Source organism: Penicillium psychrofluorescens, assembly GCF_964197705.1.
Source record: "Penicillium psychrofluorescens genome assembly, chromosome: 2".
Lineage (NCBI taxonomy): Eukaryota > Fungi > Ascomycota > Eurotiomycetes > Eurotiales > Aspergillaceae > Penicillium > Penicillium psychrofluorescens.
Window position 1 is genome coordinate 2028326 of NC_133440.1, and position 18826 is coordinate 2047151.

An 18826-nucleotide genomic window follows, 5' to 3' on the forward strand; every position below is an offset into this window, starting at 1 on the left:
ACATTTCTTCCTCGACTCATTGCATGGCGCGCTGCGTTTCCTTTTTCCTTTGCTTTCGATCTTCCGTGCCCCTCCGGCGTCCGCGCTTGTATTGGGACAAGTGCCGCGATGATCTGTTTCACCTACCGGATCTGTTCTTTTCTTTTATCTCTAAATAGGGAGTTGCGATGATGGCCGTACCCGGTCCACAATACGAATAGTTAAATGAAATGAGAATTTGATGAATGAATTGAATCTATGGCAGTGTAGTGCCTATGTACTTGAACAATATAACTACCCCATTGAGATTGCTGTCTATAGATCCATCGTATAAATCTCAATCGAAGCAGAGCACACGAAGTTAATCCATCCCGGAAACCTCGCGCGCGGGATAATCGAAACGCAATCCCCAGCCCGAAGTTTCGCCAGCCCTCCCAGCTCCCGCACACTCAACCCGTGCCCAACAGCCGAATCATCATTCTCTACACCAGCCCGATAGATAATAACATTCTCTCTAACAATCTTACTAGCATGCACATTCGTCGCAAGCCGCCTATTCCCATGCCACGGGGAAGAAACACAACTCTCCTCCGCACGGTCAGACGCGCGCTCCACCCCCAATTCAAACCACGTCCACGAGTTCCGGATCGTGTTGTAGTCCTGTCGGAAAATGCTGCAGCCCTGGTCGTGGCTCTGGATCTGGATTCGGATTTCGCGGACGGGAAAGTGTACCCCTTCGATAGGTGAGCTGCGGAGATAGGGGTCGTGGCTGTCGAAGTCGTGCTGGGTGTAGGTCACTTGTTCGGTGCGGGAGACGCGGTGCAGGACCCAGTATTGGGCGTGTTCGAGGATCTGGAGGGTTATTTCGATGGGGAGTTTCTGCGATAGGATGGTCAAGGCTGAGCGTGCGTCGGAGGCGTTCCGGGGGTAGTGGAGCTGGTTGTTGTGGGTGGGATTTGAGGCGGAGGTTGAGGGTCCCATTGGTCGTTCATTAGGATCTGTGTGTGGTTTCTAATGATGCCGCTGTCGGGCAGATAGACGGTGAGGCTCAAGGTTGAAGCTGGTTTGGGTTGGAGTGGGGTAGTTGGTGGCTTGGTTTGGTGCCTGACTGGACTGTGTTGAATAGATACATCTGCTAGAAAAAAACACTATTTAACGTCTCTGTTTTATTCTACGATATCTGGACTTGAATTCTAAAAAAAAAAAAAATGAATGGAATTCTGTGAACGGGCTAAATGTATTACAACCTCAGGTCTACACTAATCCCCACATATATATCACAGACCTAAACCGTCAACTACACTAGAATGTACTTAATAGCCACCATTTGGAAGTAGGCAATAGAATTTGGCATTGGGGCGCGAGTTGCCTTGAACCAGGGGGGAACCATCCATACCAGCAGGTGTGGGTTTGATTGGTAGAGACGGGTAGACGGGTATCCCACGTTTTGATAACTATAAGATAGCGGGAACTGACCGCACCAGGACTTGCACTATCCAACTTCAAACCTCAAGGCAGACCAGACCAGGACTTGAAAGAATGTTGAAGGCGCGATATCAAAAAAAGGCCAGTAAGTAGAGATGGAACAGCGGGCCGATCAGGAGTTCCATCTTTGGGCGCTATTGCTGAAAAAAAAGTCTATATCAAATGTCAATCCGCGAATTTGGGCCCCTGGTGATGGGCTCGTCGATGCACATCACGCCCCCACCAATTGCGTAATTCAGGGTCGATCGACCTCCCCGTTTGTCGACTGGTATAATACTTCGACCGATTCACTCCTCCGGGTCAGAATGGACGGGTAATGAAATCTCTCCGGGTCCAATGCAGGCGATTTGGCACTCCAAGGCGCCAGTTACTCACGGCGGCGATGGTGTTGGTCCTTCTGCTGCAGCTGCTGCTCGCCACGGCGTCTTGGCAGGGGTGGCGCGTATCCTCCCTCAATCCCTTCAGGTGCGGCACTCCTATATCCCCTGTCATGAATGTTCTGACCTATGAGCAGGCATTCGAACTCTTTCCCGACCGAGTTTGCAGGACAGCATCCGCATGGCCATCGACGGATCATCAACAATCCCTACCCTGATTACAATTCCGCGTCATGGAACTCGACATGGCGAGGATCACATCGAGCGTGCCTTGGGCCCCATGGCCGCGTACTGGACCGGCGCGATGAGGACACGATGATGAGCGGGTATCATTGGAATGCGTCGGACTTCCCGTCCCCAATCTTCGGTTCTTACGAGAACTGGGGTCTCGATCGCGATCTCTGTGCGGATTCGGTCTCGCGGTACGGCGCATACGGGTATAAGAACAGGAGGGACAATGGCTGGCCCGGCTCCGATGGATTTAATCATGCGGCTGAGCTGCAATGGGACGACGTCAACTGGGCCAATCTACAACAGGACTGCCTGCAGCGTAACGAAGACCGGTTTCGAACTACCGGGCCTCAGAAGAAACAAATATGGACCCTTGACAAGCGGTGGGATTCGTCCGTGCATGATGAGTTTGATCTCAGCGAACCCGAGCCGGGGATTCAACCGCGGACAGCTGTGATCATGCGCACTTGGCTGAGCAAGCGATACACGGAAGACGACCTATATTATATTCGGGCGATGATCATGGAGCTGGCTCTCCATTCCGGCGGGGAATATGATGTCGTCGTTTTAGTGGATTGCAAAGGCACTGAATTGCCGGACTTCATGGACACCGTTGCCATGGACAAATTCAAGGCAGAGCACCTGCCCAGAGAACTTCGCGAGCTCGCCGTCTTTTTCAACCAGAAGATGCTGAAGGAATGGTATCCCGGACTCAAGGCTCATGAGTATGTTCATCATTCGGCTCCACCACGATCTAGCTTCTAACAAATGGATCAGCGCGGTTCTGCAGTATTTCCAGCCAGTCCAGCTTTTTTCGCGACTTCATCCGCAATACGAATCCGTGTGGCAGTTTGAGATGGACGCACGTTACACTGGCCACTTTTACCGGCTAGTGACCCAAGCCACCGACTTCGCAAGGCGCCAACCCCGCAAGCACCTCTGGGAGCGAAACTCATACTTTTATATCCCAGCGAGTCATGGCACGTGGGGGGAGTTCGCCACGAAAGTAGACCGGGATATGGTGAAACGCGATAGCGTTTGGGGTCCTCAGCCCGCGGAAGGCATTGATCTTGAAGGACATAGCCCTGTGCCTCCAGTGGCAAGTCCAGATGACGACGAAGGTGCCTGGGGTGTCGGCGAAGAAGCCGACCTCATCACTTGGCTCCCACATTTTGACCCGGCTGGGGTGAAGAATTGGCCGTGGGGCCGAAAGATCTACCATTTCCAGCAGCAGAAGCACACACCACGACGCGCGACCATTGTCGCCATGTCTCGACTCTCGAAGCGGCTTCTACGGGTCATGCACAAGGACCAGGCCCACAAGGGCTTCGGTCTCGCATCGGAAATGACGCCAGTCTCTTGGGCTCTGTACTACGGCCTCAAAGCTGTTCAGGTTCCACAGCCGGTCTATCACGAGCGGGCATGGGATGCGGCAGAGCTGGATCGCCGCACTAATCCAGGCGAACCGGACAAGATCAATGGAGACCTCAATAGCATTTGGGGTTGTAACTCGTGCCATGACATCCTTCTGTATACAACCTTCATGTTCCGCTCCTACTTTGCTGAGAGGCTCTATCGTGCCTGGCTGGGGTACGATGGCGCAGAAGAGGTGAGAGATCCATGTTCAGCACGTACTTTCGGGTCACCGTATACTAAAAGAGCATCTAGTGGGAGAAAGAAAATCGCCCTCTTTGTCTTCCGCCTATCTTCATTCACCCGGTTAAGAACTCTGAGCGATAGAGCCAGTCTTGAGACAGTATCTTGTCTTTGTGGCCAAGTTTATCGTCGAGATCAGACCTAGTACCAGCTCGCCACTCTGCCTACTAGGGCCCGACCCATAATCTGCTCCCAAACATATGCAACTGCATCGGCATAATCGGATCCCCATACTGCTCAACGATATCATGCTTCTCAACCACACATTCCCATACTAGCACGTACGTTTCATCCGGAACCGATGGAGGCCACACGGTTATCAGCAGAACTATCTAGCACCTCATGCCGAGGAAAATAATAAAATTTGATATCTCTCCCTCCCTGCCTATTTCACCTCTTCTTCCTCCTCGTTTCCTTTCCCCCGTCATGTTGTTGCTATACACTATGCCAAAAACTCTCTCTATAGTCATCTTTACCCTCGCTGCCACGAAAACCTCATATTTCGCCGCTTTCGACGATTAGGTAAACTATATATGATAGTCTTATATCCACCGTTGTGTCTACATACCTATAGTGAAACCATCGTACCTCAATACGGTGAAGGTGCCTAAATAGCACTAGTACTAAGAACTTAGCGTGTATCTACCCTAGGCGTTTGCGGAGCATCGTGGTAGTATGGTTCATTTTAGTAGTATGATCCGATCGTACATCATTTGAACTAATCGTTGCCGCTTGTCGGGGAAGTATACAATGACTTATATAGTAATTAGGCATTGATTATGTAATGTTTGATGGCAAACTTACACTTTGCGAACTTATCTTCAATATCGTCCAGCTCAAGGTCTGCGATCTGAATCGTAAAATCGTTGGAGTGAAATTTCCCCATGTTCCGCGATATTTTCAAAAATAACCATACTCTCTCTGGTGCCAAAGAAGTGATTAAATGTCTTGTGTGTAGAATAACACGATTTTTTTCATCGTCGGTTAAGTGTGATTGATGATGCAGAATCTTGTCCGTTTTAATCTTCAGTAACATGATTCGGCCCGCTTGATCCATATCGTACCAAAAGTCTTGGCAAGTTGCTACAAGATAAACGATAAATAATCAGCTCTGTGTGTGCCATCAGATATTTGAGGGATACATAGTTACCTGAACACCCAGACGTAGACTGTTTCAGGAGTGAGTAAAGCAGCGGAAAGTTCTCGTCTTTTTTGTTTTGCAACAGTTGAATACCCACTTCGCCGGCTACATGTTCCGACATATGAATGTCTTGTCTTGGAAAGGGCTGGAAATGACATTTAGTGTCGCTCCCTAAATCATGGATAATTTTTCTCAAAGTCAGTAAGTAAGGCTTTCGCTTGTCCAGCGGATGAGGGACCAGATGTTTCATCCCAGGGGTCCTGTCCTGAAAATAACGCTCAAGGTTGACCCTCAGGGAAGATGAAGGGTGGTAGATGATCGATGAAGTGGAATGTGCCTCTTCCAGAAAGATGTTGTTTATGATTGAGACATGGTTCGAGTCAAGTTGGAAACAGCGAAAGATGAAAGTATCGTCTCTATGAGCTTTCGGAATCGAATTCCCGGTGTGCCTGTAAATTACCTCGCTCTTTTGGATTGGGATATTCTGTAGAATTGATCCTGCTGCATCGGGAGATAAATGACCGGCTCGCATTGCCGCTTCAATATCGTTCCACAGGTTTTGAATTTGTTGTGGTACGCCATGTCCTGGCAGAGGACATAGGAAATTGCTCCGCAGAACAATCATGAGTTTTGGTGAAATGGGTGCAAAATTGTGGTATTCAGTGTAGATGCCTGGAGTGACATCTCCTGACCGGAGACGTAAAATAGGATTCGATGGACCCTCAAACACAGAATAAGAATTTTCTGTTGCATTCGACGTGCAGAATAAACAACTTAGCATCATCAGGATATATTTGTTCCTGGATTTTCCGGATCCACGATTTTTCTGGATCCATTTCGAGATCGAGTGGGCCTCGTAGATTGTCGAACCATACGTCTCGAGGTTTAGTGAATCCTTTAGCTCTCATGTACTTCTCCATTATGTCTCGATCATCTTCAACGTACGCGTCGATTTCGTCGTGGTTGTAGCGATGGAAAAAGCTTGTATTCCGGTATTTCATTAAGAAGAGAAACTTGCGAAGAGTATCCTTTTCATATCGCCTTAGATTCAAAGTCAGAGTCCGAGAAAAGTTTTCGCATGCTCGCCGAATTATCTCGCTCGCGCGGCTCTCAAGACCGGAAAGCTTTTTTTCGAGGTGATTAGGATTTTCATCGAATCCCGGATCGCGATACATATCAACAAGAGCATATTCAGTCGAAATCGGGCTTTGGGTCAGAGATGATAGGGTCAAGTCGAGTTTGTTTATTAGGTGTTCCCGCTGTTGCTTCTGATGTACTCGTTTTCCTTTCTTTCCACTTTGATAGGAGAGTGGTGCGGCTGACAGATGCTCTCTCGGTGCATACTGGCGGAGGATAAATCGAGGTATGAAATGTTGCATCTGCGGTCTGTTTGAAGAAGACATGATAAACGATTGAGAAAAAAAGACTGTATTCTGAATTTTGCTTTTAGAATTGAGAATAGACGCTTCTGCTTTTATGTTTGGTCAAGGGCCCAGCGCATGCTTCTCTAATCATCCTTGTCTCGTAGTCGTAATCAAGCGACGGTTCCAAGACCTAAGCCTCATTCTTGTGTGTCATCGGTAGCCTATTAATCTGCAATGCCACTTTCATCGTATGAAGCGAGGCTAAGTAATTAGACTGTTTTTCTAAGTTTTGCTGCGGTATGGCGCTTAACAACTGGCTCTCATGCAAGAGTACTGCACTAGGGCGGGCGCTAGTAAGGCAGCCCACGAGGGATTTTGGTGTTGGTAAGGCCTGCATTAATGTGGACGAGTCATTGCTGGGGCTGTGTTAGGAGCCCCCCGGGACAGCGACGCCATTTTTGGCGTCATTTGACGCCCTTCTTGCAGCTCCGGATCAAATCGAAGTGTTGTAGCGGTGACGGTAAACGTCTCTTAACTTCAGTGCGCTCTCCGTCAACACTGGCTAGACCGTCGCTCCTTAGTGAGACACTCGGCGATGGCCAGGACATCCTTTCATCCTTCATCCTATTATTAATTGCTCTGCTATCCCGCCCTGCCCGCTCCACCGACTGATCAGCCTGCGCGAGGGGCAATGCTAACATAGCGAAAAGCGAGGTCTCGAGGAGCAGGTCTTCTCCAGTTAAATCAGCATCTGCCTAGGAGAAAAGCATATTAAGCCCACCACCATCAGTGCTTTTACCTGTAACAGCTGGGAAGATATCGTGTCATCTTCCTATAGATTTTGGTTAAAGCACCTAGCCCCTCGCCACGGTGCGGGACTACCTAGCGCCGATCATTACAAACCAAGGCGCACGAACCGAGAAAATAAATGCATTAAAATATGAGCTTGGGCTGCTTTTGAGTTATTATTTGTGTTTTATAAAGTCTCACTACAAGAGCTTTTCACCAGCCCCCGCCCTCCCTAGGCTCCATTGGAGGCTGAACATATCCAAATGCCGTTCACGATAGTAATAGGAGAGCTCGCGTCAATTTTGTTCAAAGCTTCATTGCTTTGTCAAGGCTTGAGTTCCTCCCCCACCTTGAATCTGCTGTTGGGCAGGATGGCGTTCGTTATGCTTAGAGCCTTGAGGAGGAGGGCTGGCAAAGTGGTCTTGATAGGAATGTTTGGAGGTGGTGCGTGTCTGGAATTTATCGACATGATACTTAGTGCCCGTTCAAATCGCCTTGTTCTTGGGGACGATGAACAGAGCCTTGGCTCGAGCAGCTGGTACTATCTCGCCGGTCATCTCTTTGGCGATCATAATGGAGCCCTCCATGAAGATCTTGCGACCTTCAATCTTTGCTGGCCATGCATTCAGCACCAATGTTGTTCTTGGTGGAATGGGGAGCATATAGTCGATGCTCAGATTGGCTGTCAGTGCTGGAGAGCAGCAGTCGGCGAAAAGATGGTCCATGAGAAAAGCCTGGTAACCGCCGTGCAGTTTGCCAGGATAGTAGCAGATCTTTTGGTGCGGGCCAAGCATCAATGCCGCTTTCGCTTCGCGGCCTCCACCACTTTGCCGGAAATCGGGTCGGTAGCCATCCAGAAGGCTCTGCCGGAGCGACATGGTGGGTGGTTGCTCTTCTGCTGGGGGTGTAGCGAGAACAGAACTAGTCCAAGGCTATATTGGCATTAACATCAGCATATTTATACAGGACTCAGATCTTAGGAAAGTATGAGGACTAAGAGGGATGTGACGCACCTTATCCAAAGTACTCTTCACAAAGTTTCGACGGGCGGGAGGATTGATGGCTGGCTTGAACGAGCGGATTAAGCCCAGCTGCTGACCCATGGAGGCGACGTATCGCAACAATGAGGCCATATTGAGAGGTGATATCAAAGGTTGTCCTTGAACAATAGGCTGAAATGCTGGGTTGGAATTTAACCAACGAAATAGAAGACAAAGATATATGAAAAGCTAGACTGGGAAAAACGAGAAGATTGGAATGAAAGGGATAAAGACCAAGTTCTTTATAGACCTGAGGAACGAGCAGGGCATTGAAGCTAGAAATATCCTAGCGACCACGAGAGAACTGAGTTGATAAGCATGAACTAAAGGATCTCCTAGTGGAGCTTAGCAAGTTGGATAGCCATACAGACTCTTGGGATTGCCTCGATGATCTAGGCTTTCTGTAAATGGCCCATTAGCGCTGCGATCCTTCGAAAATTGACCCCGCTCAAGGTGGGATGGCCGCTCTATCAGCGAGGATAGATCAGTTTCACGACAGGATTTTCGCAAGACTCGAAATATATGAGAGACCCAGCAAAGTATCGCATGTGCGATCTTGCAAGCAGTATTGGTCGAATTGTGACCGGGAGGAATACTGTGCCGAAGCCGGATCCGCAGGGGACGCTATCAGCGTGGGCCTCGTAGACCATATGCCGCAATGGGTACTGGTTCTTGAGCCTAGCAGTATGTGCTCGTAGGGGAGCTTCATTTTGGATCGAGATCCCTGCTTTAGATCATCGTTGGGTGGAGCGGTTGATACGCTCGTGCATGGCGGGCGCAATCTTGCAACCTGCAAAATCTTGTTCTACATATGCATTTGAACATATGTAGCGCAGAACTCTCAAGGAATTGAGTGCTAATTCCTCCTCCCCGCTTCCTTCGTGACTTGGAGCATATTCCATATGCCACGCACGCTGATCACTCTTCGAACGGAGTGGGACCGAGAATAAGTCTATAGCAATTCCGGGCGAAGAAATGGACACCAATTGGCGTGAAAAATGGGGTTGCGTCTATTAAGGATTCTTCAGAGGCTGCGGAAACGTTGTGAACTGCAATTGCTAGTCCAGGCATATGTGAAGAAAAGGGTTTGATAGCTTCGACGGGAAGGGGCTAGGGTTCTCGTCCCGGATGAGTGCGAACAGGATATCAATACAGGCTTTCGTTGGATTGACACCGGCCAGTCTCAAAGTTCTACGGTCACAGAGAAGCCCAATGGCGCAATCCGCAATCACTTTGCATAGCTCGAAAGCACTGTGACGGCGCCAACCACGTGTTCATGCAAGGCCTAGCGTGTATAGTGCCAATTTAAGTTTGGCCCCAGCTTCTCAGTCTCCTTCGGCATGCGCTAACAGCCGTGGCCACCGACTTTTGCGCCCAAGGACTCCGAGAGCCCCTCTCTTTTGCTTGTTTTAATCGCACGGGATATGATTTATCGGGACCCGGTGAACCTGTCCGTCCGACCAATTCAGCTCGGGCTCCGTTTCATGGCACGCATGAACTCGGCTGCAGTTTGCTCATCTATCACAGCAAGCGAGCTTCTTTGTTTTCTTTTGGTCGAATCTAATCTGAATCCTAATCCTACACGAGTACTATCCTCCTTCCTGATACGGATTGATGGATTGAGGGATTGATGCATGATATGACAACAAACAAATTCGAGCTTTCGTTTCCACTCGTGGATTGCGCATCGAAACAAAGAATTAAATTGAATTCATAAGTTAGTCGGTTGATTGATTAAAAATGGATATATCTCCCTTCCACGACCGCTGTTATGAGCATGGTGTACTATCATAGATGTGGATCGTCGATCCAGAGTTCAAAATCTAGGAATTCTCCAACCGAAGATGTGCATCTTTGATAGTATGTTGGTTGGAGTAATGGCCTGGGATTAGTCCAAAGATAAGGCTGATTCAGTACTGATTGATCCGGATTTGGGCTATAATACTATCTTCCCACTGCTGCATTCGTTGGAGGTTCACGATGAAGATGGCTTGGTTGGGACCAACTCTTTCCCACCTAGCATTGTGGTATATTATTTTAATCATAGAGGAACAAAAACCAAGTCAATATTTAGCGAAAACAATGGACCTACTTACTTCCCATTCAAATAGACAAATAGTCCATCCTAGACACCCTCCCTGTGTATAGTGGACACATCCCCACTACCGAACACCCAACCGAGAAACCACCACAATTGCCGCGCACCGCTCCAGAACCCGCTTCCCGCACCCCAGCCGCAGCCCGATAAATACGACCGTATTTACCGATTTCTCTCTCCAAGCCGGTGGTGGGGAGGCTTCCGAGCTGTGTGTCTTTGCCGACGACCCTTTCCGCGGAGGAGGACAAACAGACAGAGTTGGCGGGGTGGTTCAATTCCACGGTGGGTACCATTTTCTTAGATACTCAGTTAGATATCGGAGAGACCGCACGTGTTGATCGCACGTGTTGTACGTAGGGAGTGGATGGGCACCACTTACGATACTACTATTTACTACTATTTACTACTGTTTTACTGCTGTACTATGTTCGGAAAACCCCGTTGCAGGGATTGTGCTTCTCGCGGAGGTCCGGATTTGCGTCTACTTGTTGATTGGAGAACCGGAGGAGCCCGTTGGACTGTATAGTGAATAAGTACAACCCGCGGGAGTCATGCGTGTGTCGGAAAATAACAAGTGGGTGCTATGTAGGTATTTACTTGGTACACTACAGACTGTATTCCAAGACTTTGTTGTGGGAAATACTGAGGTGTACGTTAGATGGGCAACGATAATGCCCAGTTAATCGGCTGCTTAGCTTGGGCTGGCGGGGTTATTTACCTTGATCTGTTGGGATCGATCCAACTGGACTGCAAAACCCCGGAGATGCGGTCCTAGAAATGTGCAGTATAGACAATTCTCTACAATGAATCCATCGGAGTCTAGACTGCTCACATTCCAGCCAGCCTAAGGTAAAGTCCGAAGAGGTATCGTACCGTCCGGACAGGAGCTCGATCCCCAACAGGATGACGGTCTCACCAACTCCTACTCCCCATCCAGCACAAGCTTATCACTTGGATAAATACTATGTCAGTGCGTGTTCAGGACATCGATCCCACTTGGGACCGGTGAGTCCATCAGCCTCTCGGGTCGTAACCCGGACGATCGATCTACTCTCCTTTAGGCTTGAAAACACGGACGCCCCAGGCATGCGGCGAGTGAAAACGGCCACAAAACGCAGCGCCGAAAATGACCGCGATGATAGCCGAGTGGTGATGACGCAGAGAATACGCCGGTCATCGGCGGAAAGAATCACCCTGAATCGGAGGAATCGTAAGATTAGCGTAGATCCGGTGGATCGAGGCTAGGCCCTGTCATCGCCTCAACAAAAGCTAGCCAAGCACGGACAAGCCAATTGGTATATGCGAGCAGGGGATACGCTAGGAGGGTAAGTGGGCCAGGGTCAGGTCAATATCGCCGTTCCTGAAGTGAATGAAATGGTGGAGCGCCGATTGAACTAACTGCCGTGATTGTTAACGTGCTCGGTTACTGGTCCGCGGCGCGGACGGCGGGAGAAAATTACTGAGGCGGAATAGCCGATCTGGGTTGCCATTGAGGGTTTTGTATTGCCGAATTGACGGGCGATGTCCCGGCCAGTGTTCCCGGAGATGATGATTGTAGATAAGCCGCGTGCCTTGGTTAGTGGGTGATGGCGACTCCGTGAGCATTGGACTTCAAGGTATTCATTGTCCGCCGGCGAGGGCTTGTCTGGAGAAGATGACTGTTTCCCTCGGATATCCGGGCAGGCGGAGAGCAGCAGTGCTGTCAGACCAGGCTGACCGAGTTTTGTATTCATTCGGGCCAGGCGGTTTCCCGAGCCGTTCTCGTGGGCGCCCAAAGGGGAATAGCGCGACAATGTGGGGGTTCCGAGTTTAGCTCGTGGCGCTATGGCAAGTGTGGAGAAGGATGACGAGACGGGTGAAGAGTGAAGAAGAAACGAAGGAGAAGCAGAAGAAGCAAGGGATAGCACGAAGAGTAAATGGGCAGACGAGCCATAAATAGCGGTGTCTGCTCAACAGGGAAGTCCCTTCCCTGTCCCCCGCATTCCCACGAGTGAGACAGTGGTCCATCGTGCGACAACCCCGGGCGATCGACGGGTCGGTGGGGAGCTATTTCGTAGAGACCAAGAGGGCATACTTGATCGTACAGTATGTAATGGAACCGAGCACACGAGGAGCCGCCCGACCCGGACAGCAGGCGGACAAGTACCATACCACGTCTGTACAAGGAGAACAGCACAAGTACAAAGTCAAGTCCAACCCCCGCATCATCTGACAGCCCGTGACGCGCCTCCTCATCGGCCTGTTCTTCTCCTCTTTGCTTCTGCTCGTCTTTTGATTCTTCTTGCCTCACGCTGGTTGACGATTCTGGTTCTCCCTTCAACATCTGAAGTCAAGTGTTCGCGTCATCGAGCTCGCTGTATCTGCCCGTCGCCGAACTCTCCCACATCCCAATCTACATCCCAGAAAGAAGGTTCATTCCCCTGTCTGCTCCCCGTCTGGTTTCCCCTCTTGAGTTCTTGAGTTCCCCGTTTCCGCCCGCAACAACGCAGAGGACTCTGGCGGCCTGCTCTGCTGTCCATGGCCACCCATCCTACCGTCTAGTTCACGACACTAACCACATCGCAGATCTGGTGTGGATCATCCGTCGCGACCATGGCATCCAAGTCTGTCAAAGATGCCGCCAACCAGGCGGCTGAGACCACCAAGTCCGCCATTGACAATCCATCCCAAACCACCTCCGATTTTCTGCACCATCCATGGACCCGCGCTGCACTCCCCTTCATCAACGGCGGCCTGGCCGGCATGACAGCCACCTCCGTGATCCAGCCCGTCGACATGGTCAAGGTGCGTCTCCAGCTAGCCGGCGAGGGAGCGCGGACGGGTCCGCGCCCATCTGCCCTGGGCGTGACGCGCGAGATCATCGCCTCGGGCAAGTTCCTCGACCTGTATACGGGTCTCTCGGCGGGTCTTCTCCGCCAGGCCGTCTACACCACCGCCCGGCTCGGCTTCTTCGACACCTTCATCAAGGCTATAGGTGCGCGCGCCGACGCCGCAGAGCGCAAGGTCACCTTCGCCGAGCGCGCCGCCGCAGGTCTAACGGCCGGCGGCGTGGCAGCCATGATTGGAAACCCGGCGGACTTGGCTCTCGTGCGCATGCAGTCTGACGGCCTCAAGCCACGCGAGGCCCGCGCCAACTACCGCTCCGTCTTCGATGCACTGCTGCGCATCCCCAAGCACGAAGGCATTGGCGCGCTGTGGGCCGGCGCCCTGCCCACCGTCGTGCGCGCCATGGCACTAAACCTCGGCCAGCTGACCTTCTTCGCGGAGGCGAAGCAGCAACTGAAACAGCACACGACCCTGACCGCGCAAAACCAGACCTTCGCAGCCTCCGCCATCGCCGGATTCTTCGCCTCGTTCCTCTCCCTGCCCTTCGATTTCATCAAGACCCGTCTGCAGAAACAGCAAAAGGACCCAAGCACCGGGAAGCTGCCCTATCGTGGCCTGTTGGATTGCGCCCGCAAGGTTGTCAAGGAGGAGGGCTGGTTGCGCTTCTATCGCGGCTTTGGAACATACTACGTGCGGATCGCGCCTCATGCGTTAGTTGCCCCCACTTCGTGGTTGATCGTGTGTTTTTGTCCCCACTAACCCCATATATCTTTTTCTCTAATCAGGATGGTCACCCTTATCGTCGCCGATTATCTGAACCTCATCACCAAATAGGTGACTTCCAAGACGCTTTTCTTCGTACAGCCGAATTGTCTAGGTCGGCATCATTTTCGCTCAATCGGCTTATTCGGCTCCGTTTCCATCGCCGGGTCCTCTTTGCCAGCGTTTGATGATGTCAATTCCACATCCATATCCTTGTCATCGGCGCAGTGGGAATTGTGACCTGCCGGCCGGAAAAGCACTGTCGGAGAGGATTCCCGGCGGAGAAACAAGATCTGATTTTTGCGTGCGTATTCATCGCCTCGGAGGAGATTGCGCAAGTGCGCCCGTGCCGGACAGCTGAAATGGGCTGGCTGGATCACTTGCTTCTCCGCGGAAAGCGATGGCTTTTTTGTCCCTGATGAACCTGATGTTTGATTGTTTTTCTTTTCTATTTCCTCAACGAGCGAATATCAATACCCACTATCCCCATCCCCCTTGATTTTTTATTTCTCCGAGCAATCGATGACCGGGTCTGGGTCTTCTCCGTTGCGCGGACATTGTTACCCCATCCTGCGTCGATCGCAGATGACTCTGTTTCTTTTTCTCTATTTCTTTTGTCCAATGCACACTTCATGCGTTGTCAGATTCAAAGACGGAGCTAGAGCTAGAGCTCTTGTTTGTTACATGTTGATGGTCCATTCCCATTAGAGCCCTAGTTCTGCTACAGAGGCAGATATATGCTGTTCCCACAAGTTCTATCCCGATGAATGATATGCGTTCCATCATAATTGAATTCTCTCATCTTCAGAAAGGGAAAGGCTTATTCGTCCGAAGACTCCGTCCTCTCATCCTCCTCCTCCGATGACCCATCTGCTTCATCGCTACTATCTTCCGTCCCTTCAACCTTCATCTGCTCCGGGGCCACACTCCTCCGCTCCGACTTAATCCTAACAGCAGCAGCAGCGCTCTCACTCTCCTCCCTCTGGTCCTCATCATCCAAATCAACATCCACATCCTCATTCCTCCCATCGGGCCCATCACTCGTAAGCAATAGACCATCCTGGCTCGCACTCGGAACCTTGCGCCCATCTCCATCCTCATCATCATCACCCGCCCGCTCCGCCCGCTCCTGCATCCTGCGCACCCGTCGCAACAAAACAGGGTCAGCCCGCAGATCAGCCAGCGATAGCGGGACATCGCACACAGGACACTTGACAATGCGGACGCGCCGCCCACCGCCGGGAGCATATGAGTTGCTGCGCGAGATCATGTCCGTGATTGCGTCGCGCTCGAAGCTGTGCGGGCACTTCGTGCTGGTCACTGGATCGCGGTAGTCGAGTAGGGTGAGTGGGCATTTGAGCGAGATGCGCTCGCGCTCGATGGCGATGTCGTCTGAGTCGACGCTGCGGGCGCGTTTGCGGGAGCGCCGCGCTTGGGTCTGGCTGGCGCTGGTGTTTTGGCGCTGGGAGGATTGCGTGGGTAGGTCTTCGAGGTGCGAGAACCAGGTCGAGGAGTGTGGGAGTGGTGGCACTTCGTCACCGGGGAATTTGGAGTCGTGGACCATTCGGTAAAAACCGACGTAGGCGTTGTGTGTTGAATACCTGTAGGGCAAGACATTAGCGTGGTCATGGGTTGTGGGAGCGATAGAAGGAGGAAAAACACGCACCTCTCCGTGAGAGACAGATCCTCCCACTTGGCTCCCTTCTCCGCAATCGCGTCTTCCACCCTGCGACTAAGCGGGTTCTGCGCGTTGCGCTCTCGCACCTCCCTTTCCGGCGTGCCTTCAAAATCCTCATCCTCCTGATCGTCATAATCCTCCTCCTCTTCCCCATCATCCCCATGCCGCGGCCTCTGTCTCCGCGTCCGTCTAGGCCCCAACACAGCAGCCTGCGCCTGCGCCTCCTCCTGCTGCAGATCCGTAACAGTATCCGTCAGACTCTGTAACCTCCCCTCCGTATCAATCATCAGACGCATCCTAGCCTCGAGCCGCTCAGTCACGGCATTAACCTTGGTTTCCGTGTCCTCGAGACGGCGATGCGCATCATCGATCTCGGAATTCTCCTCTTCGTCGTTACCATCTGCACTCTCTTCATTGCGCCGTTGAGTATCTTTGGCACGCTGATATCGCCCCTTCGCGTCGCAGAGGCGGTCGTTTATCTCGCCCGCTGAATCGGTGAGTTTCTCCGTCGCGTGCTGGATGTGAGTTTTTAGGTGGCGCAGGGATGCGGATTCGAGCAGCGAGGCTAGCGTGCGCTGGCCTTCGGCTGTGAGAGGTGCTTCGGGGGTTTCGTAGGGCGGTAGAGACGGGCGTGAGGCCGGTTGGTTTTCTTGTCTTCTGTTGCGGGCCGCGCTGGATGGGGGGTGTGATTGCGGTGCCCGCGAATGGCGCGGCGTTGCCGATTGGCGTGGTGTTGCTGATAGCATGGTGTATAAGGTGAGAGTCTTGCTCTCCCGTTCGTTGAATGGAGAATTGAGAGTGAAGTTGAAGAAGAAAGAGAAAGAGTCGAGATTACGCGACGCGATCGCACTAGGCCGGATGAGGTAATCATTAGTGCCTGGGGCAGCCGATTCTACATAGATCGTTGGAACTATACCTAACATGTGAGACACGATATAACTATTGAATTGTCTGCTAGAATACAAATATGAACTTGGCTTCCGCTAAACCTTGTAGAAACAAAATGCATGATAGAAGCCTGGAAAAGTTAGTAAAGATAACACCCAGCAGGTCAACATCCACTTACTGACTGCCTCCTTCTCCTCCTCGGTCATCGCCAACGCGCCCGTCGCACGGTCTCGGACACCCATGCGCTCGCTCAACGGACCGAGTTCTGGGTCGTTCTTTTCTTCCTCCCAAATCTCCATAAACGGTTTGCGGTACTGCAACTCCAGGTTATAGTCCTCGGTCAGACTAGCCACAAACAAGTCAGCCACGCACTCCGAAACCCCCAAAGGATACTCACGCTCGGAATGCTTCCCACGGGACGACGTATTCAGGAACCTCCTCGACGGCCTCCTGCATGAAATAGCTGTATTTCCATCCAAATGGTGGCCGGAAGACACCGTCCTCGGGTGTCTGCCCGGGAAAACGAACACGGTAGATATCGTTGCCCCATTGCGCTCGGTCATCCTCCTCGACTTCCCCGTCCTCGGGACCTTCAGGCTGGGCGGGTTTGGTAGCCTCGCGCTCCTTGCGCTGCTTGTGGAATTCAGCGACCTGGTGGCTGATGATGTCCGGGTTGGGGCAAACGGCGAGAAAACGGCCGCCTTTTTTGAGACATCCGGACACGTTGCGGAGCATCTGGCGAGCCTTTTCCTCGCTTTCAAATGCGTAGTGAATGGCAAACATGGACGTGACAACATCGAAGCCACCACCGCCGCCCCAGCGGGCAGCCATCATCGACCCGCCGGGCCCAGCATTGGCATCAATTCCCACCTGCTGGATAATCCGGATATCGCCCAGCCACTCGCCGAAGCAATCCTTTGGGACGAATTCAGCATGGAAAATCGGCTGCGGGGGGCGACGGCCGCGCTGTCCACGACCACTTCGCATGCCACTATACCGCTCTCGCGCCTGTTCGATGGAGATATGAGCCGGATCAAGGCCGACGTAGAGATCAACCGGCTGCGGAGCCAGCTGCCATTTGCCCAGATCGCCGCCCTTGCCGCAGCCCAGATCTAGCACGAGCAGTCGTTTGTCTTCTGTCGGGGGCGGGCCCGAGCTGCTGTCGTTCGCCCATTCATCAGTCTTGCCGAAGCGGGAGAGGAACTCCTCGTCCGGCGAAAACTTCTGGATCAGCGTGCTCTTCACCCAATTGTTAAAGCTCCGAAGCCCCTTGATCTTGCTTTCTGTCTTGCGCCACTCGCGCCCTCGCTGGGGGACAGCGTTGTAGTGCTGCCGGACCACATCAGTCACCCCTCGATCACGAGACGTTCGCATTGCGTCCTCTTCCTGGGCGCGGTCGCGCTCCTCCTGCCGACGGCGCATCGTTTGAGGGTCCACCAGGCCCATGCGCGCTCCACCACCAGGTCGTTTCCGCTGTCGCGGCTGTGCATCGGGCAAGGGAGATCGGGGTGGCAATGGGGATCGTGATCGCCGGGTGTGGTCATCTCGTGGTGTCGCATCGTTTGGATTGCGATCCCGATCACGGCGTGAGAAAACCGAGGAGGGTGGTGTGCGTCCGCGTTTGCGTGCCTGGTGTCGTTCTTGGAGTCGCTTGCGCTTTGAAGCGGGTCCAGATGCCTGTCTGGATTGCTCGACCGCGGACGCTTCTTCTTCTGTCATATGTCGCTTCTGGTCGTTGGGGTATCCATTCCGCTCGGCCGCTGGGGCGGAGGAAGCGGTTGCGTTGTCCCTGCTGTCCGCAGATGGCCTGGCCGAAGGTGGTTTCACAGCTGCAGAGCTGGTAGAAGACTCCATTTGTGGGGGTATGGTTGCCAAGGTCAGGTCGATTGGTGAGGTGAGGCGAGGCGAGGTGGGATTTGATGAGAAATGAGAGAGTAATGAGAGAAAAAAGTGTCTAAAACACGCTCACTGAGAGATGCCGGAGTTGAGTGGTTACAGAAACAAAGCTCTGCGGGTCTGGATGTTGGGGCCTGAGCATCCCTGAGGATCCAGGCATCAACTACCCATACGAGGTAAAAATAAGGCTATCTGATTCCCCTGTACTTTCCAGAATGAAAAGAATAGGCATTAGCAACGCGCTATTCACAAGTTCCCAGAATTCCCTCAAAAAAAATAATAATAAGAAACTAAAGAAACGGAACTGAATGCATCCCCCAAGCGCCGTTCTCCCGTAGCCCTAACTAACCGCCCCCAGTTCGAATTCCCAGCTCAGATTCAACGCAGTGGTGTCCAAAGCCTCAATCACTCCAAAACGCTTCATATGCTGAATTCAACTCGGCCAATCCTAAAGCCTTGCTTGCGGAACGTTAAAGTACATGTACACGTTGGAGCAGCCTTCACTTGGCAGAAGATCAACAATGAGAACCAGACCTGGTCTGATGTATGAATTAGCTAACTATTATTTTCAACATCCCGAGGAATCCACGATCAGAGATCTGGAGAAATACTCGGA

The 18826-nt window shown here is 52.0% G+C and overlaps 5 protein-coding genes across 5 annotated transcripts; 2 read left to right on the forward strand and 3 right to left on the reverse strand.

The window, feature by feature from the left end:
* Positions 1-294: 294 nt before the first annotated feature.
* PFLUO_LOCUS2966 (uncharacterized protein) lies at positions 295-960 on the reverse strand (the record flags this gene model as incomplete). Its single annotated transcript, XM_073780161.1, has 1 exon — positions 295-960. The coding sequence occupies one exon, from the start codon at positions 958-960 to the stop codon at positions 295-297; it is 666 nt and encodes a 221-aa protein (XP_073637044.1).
* A 1010-nt stretch (positions 961-1970) lies between these two features.
* PFLUO_LOCUS2967 (uncharacterized protein) lies at positions 1971-3812 on the forward strand (the record flags this gene model as incomplete). Its single annotated transcript, XM_073780162.1, has 3 exons — positions 1971-2797; positions 2850-3681; positions 3741-3812. 3 exons carry the CDS (start codon positions 1971-1973, stop codon positions 3810-3812), a joined length of 1731 nt encoding a protein of 576 aa, XP_073637045.1.
* Positions 3813-7507: 3695 nt separating this feature from the next.
* On the reverse strand, positions 7508-8155 carry PFLUO_LOCUS2968 (uncharacterized protein; the record flags this gene model as incomplete). Its single annotated transcript, XM_073780163.1, has 2 exons — positions 7508-7954; positions 8036-8155. The coding sequence occupies 2 exons, from the start codon at positions 8153-8155 to the stop codon at positions 7508-7510; spliced, it is 567 nt and encodes a 188-aa protein (XP_073637046.1).
* A 4597-nt stretch (positions 8156-12752) lies between these two features.
* PFLUO_LOCUS2969 (Putative mitochondrial 2-oxoglutarate/malate carrier protein) lies at positions 12753-13820 on the forward strand (the record flags this gene model as incomplete). Its single annotated transcript, XM_073780164.1, has 2 exons — positions 12753-13696; positions 13772-13820. The coding sequence occupies 2 exons, from the start codon at positions 12753-12755 to the stop codon at positions 13818-13820; spliced, it is 993 nt and encodes a 330-aa protein (XP_073637047.1).
* A 748-nt stretch (positions 13821-14568) lies between these two features.
* On the reverse strand, positions 14569-18168 carry PFLUO_LOCUS2970 (mRNA cap guanine-N7 methyltransferase; the record flags this gene model as incomplete). Its single annotated transcript, XM_073780165.1, has 4 exons — positions 14569-15349; positions 15415-16336; positions 16493-16659; positions 16712-18168. The coding sequence occupies 4 exons, from the start codon at positions 18166-18168 to the stop codon at positions 14569-14571; spliced, it is 3327 nt and encodes a 1108-aa protein (XP_073637048.1).
* Between the last annotated feature and the right edge of the window lie 658 nt (positions 18169-18826).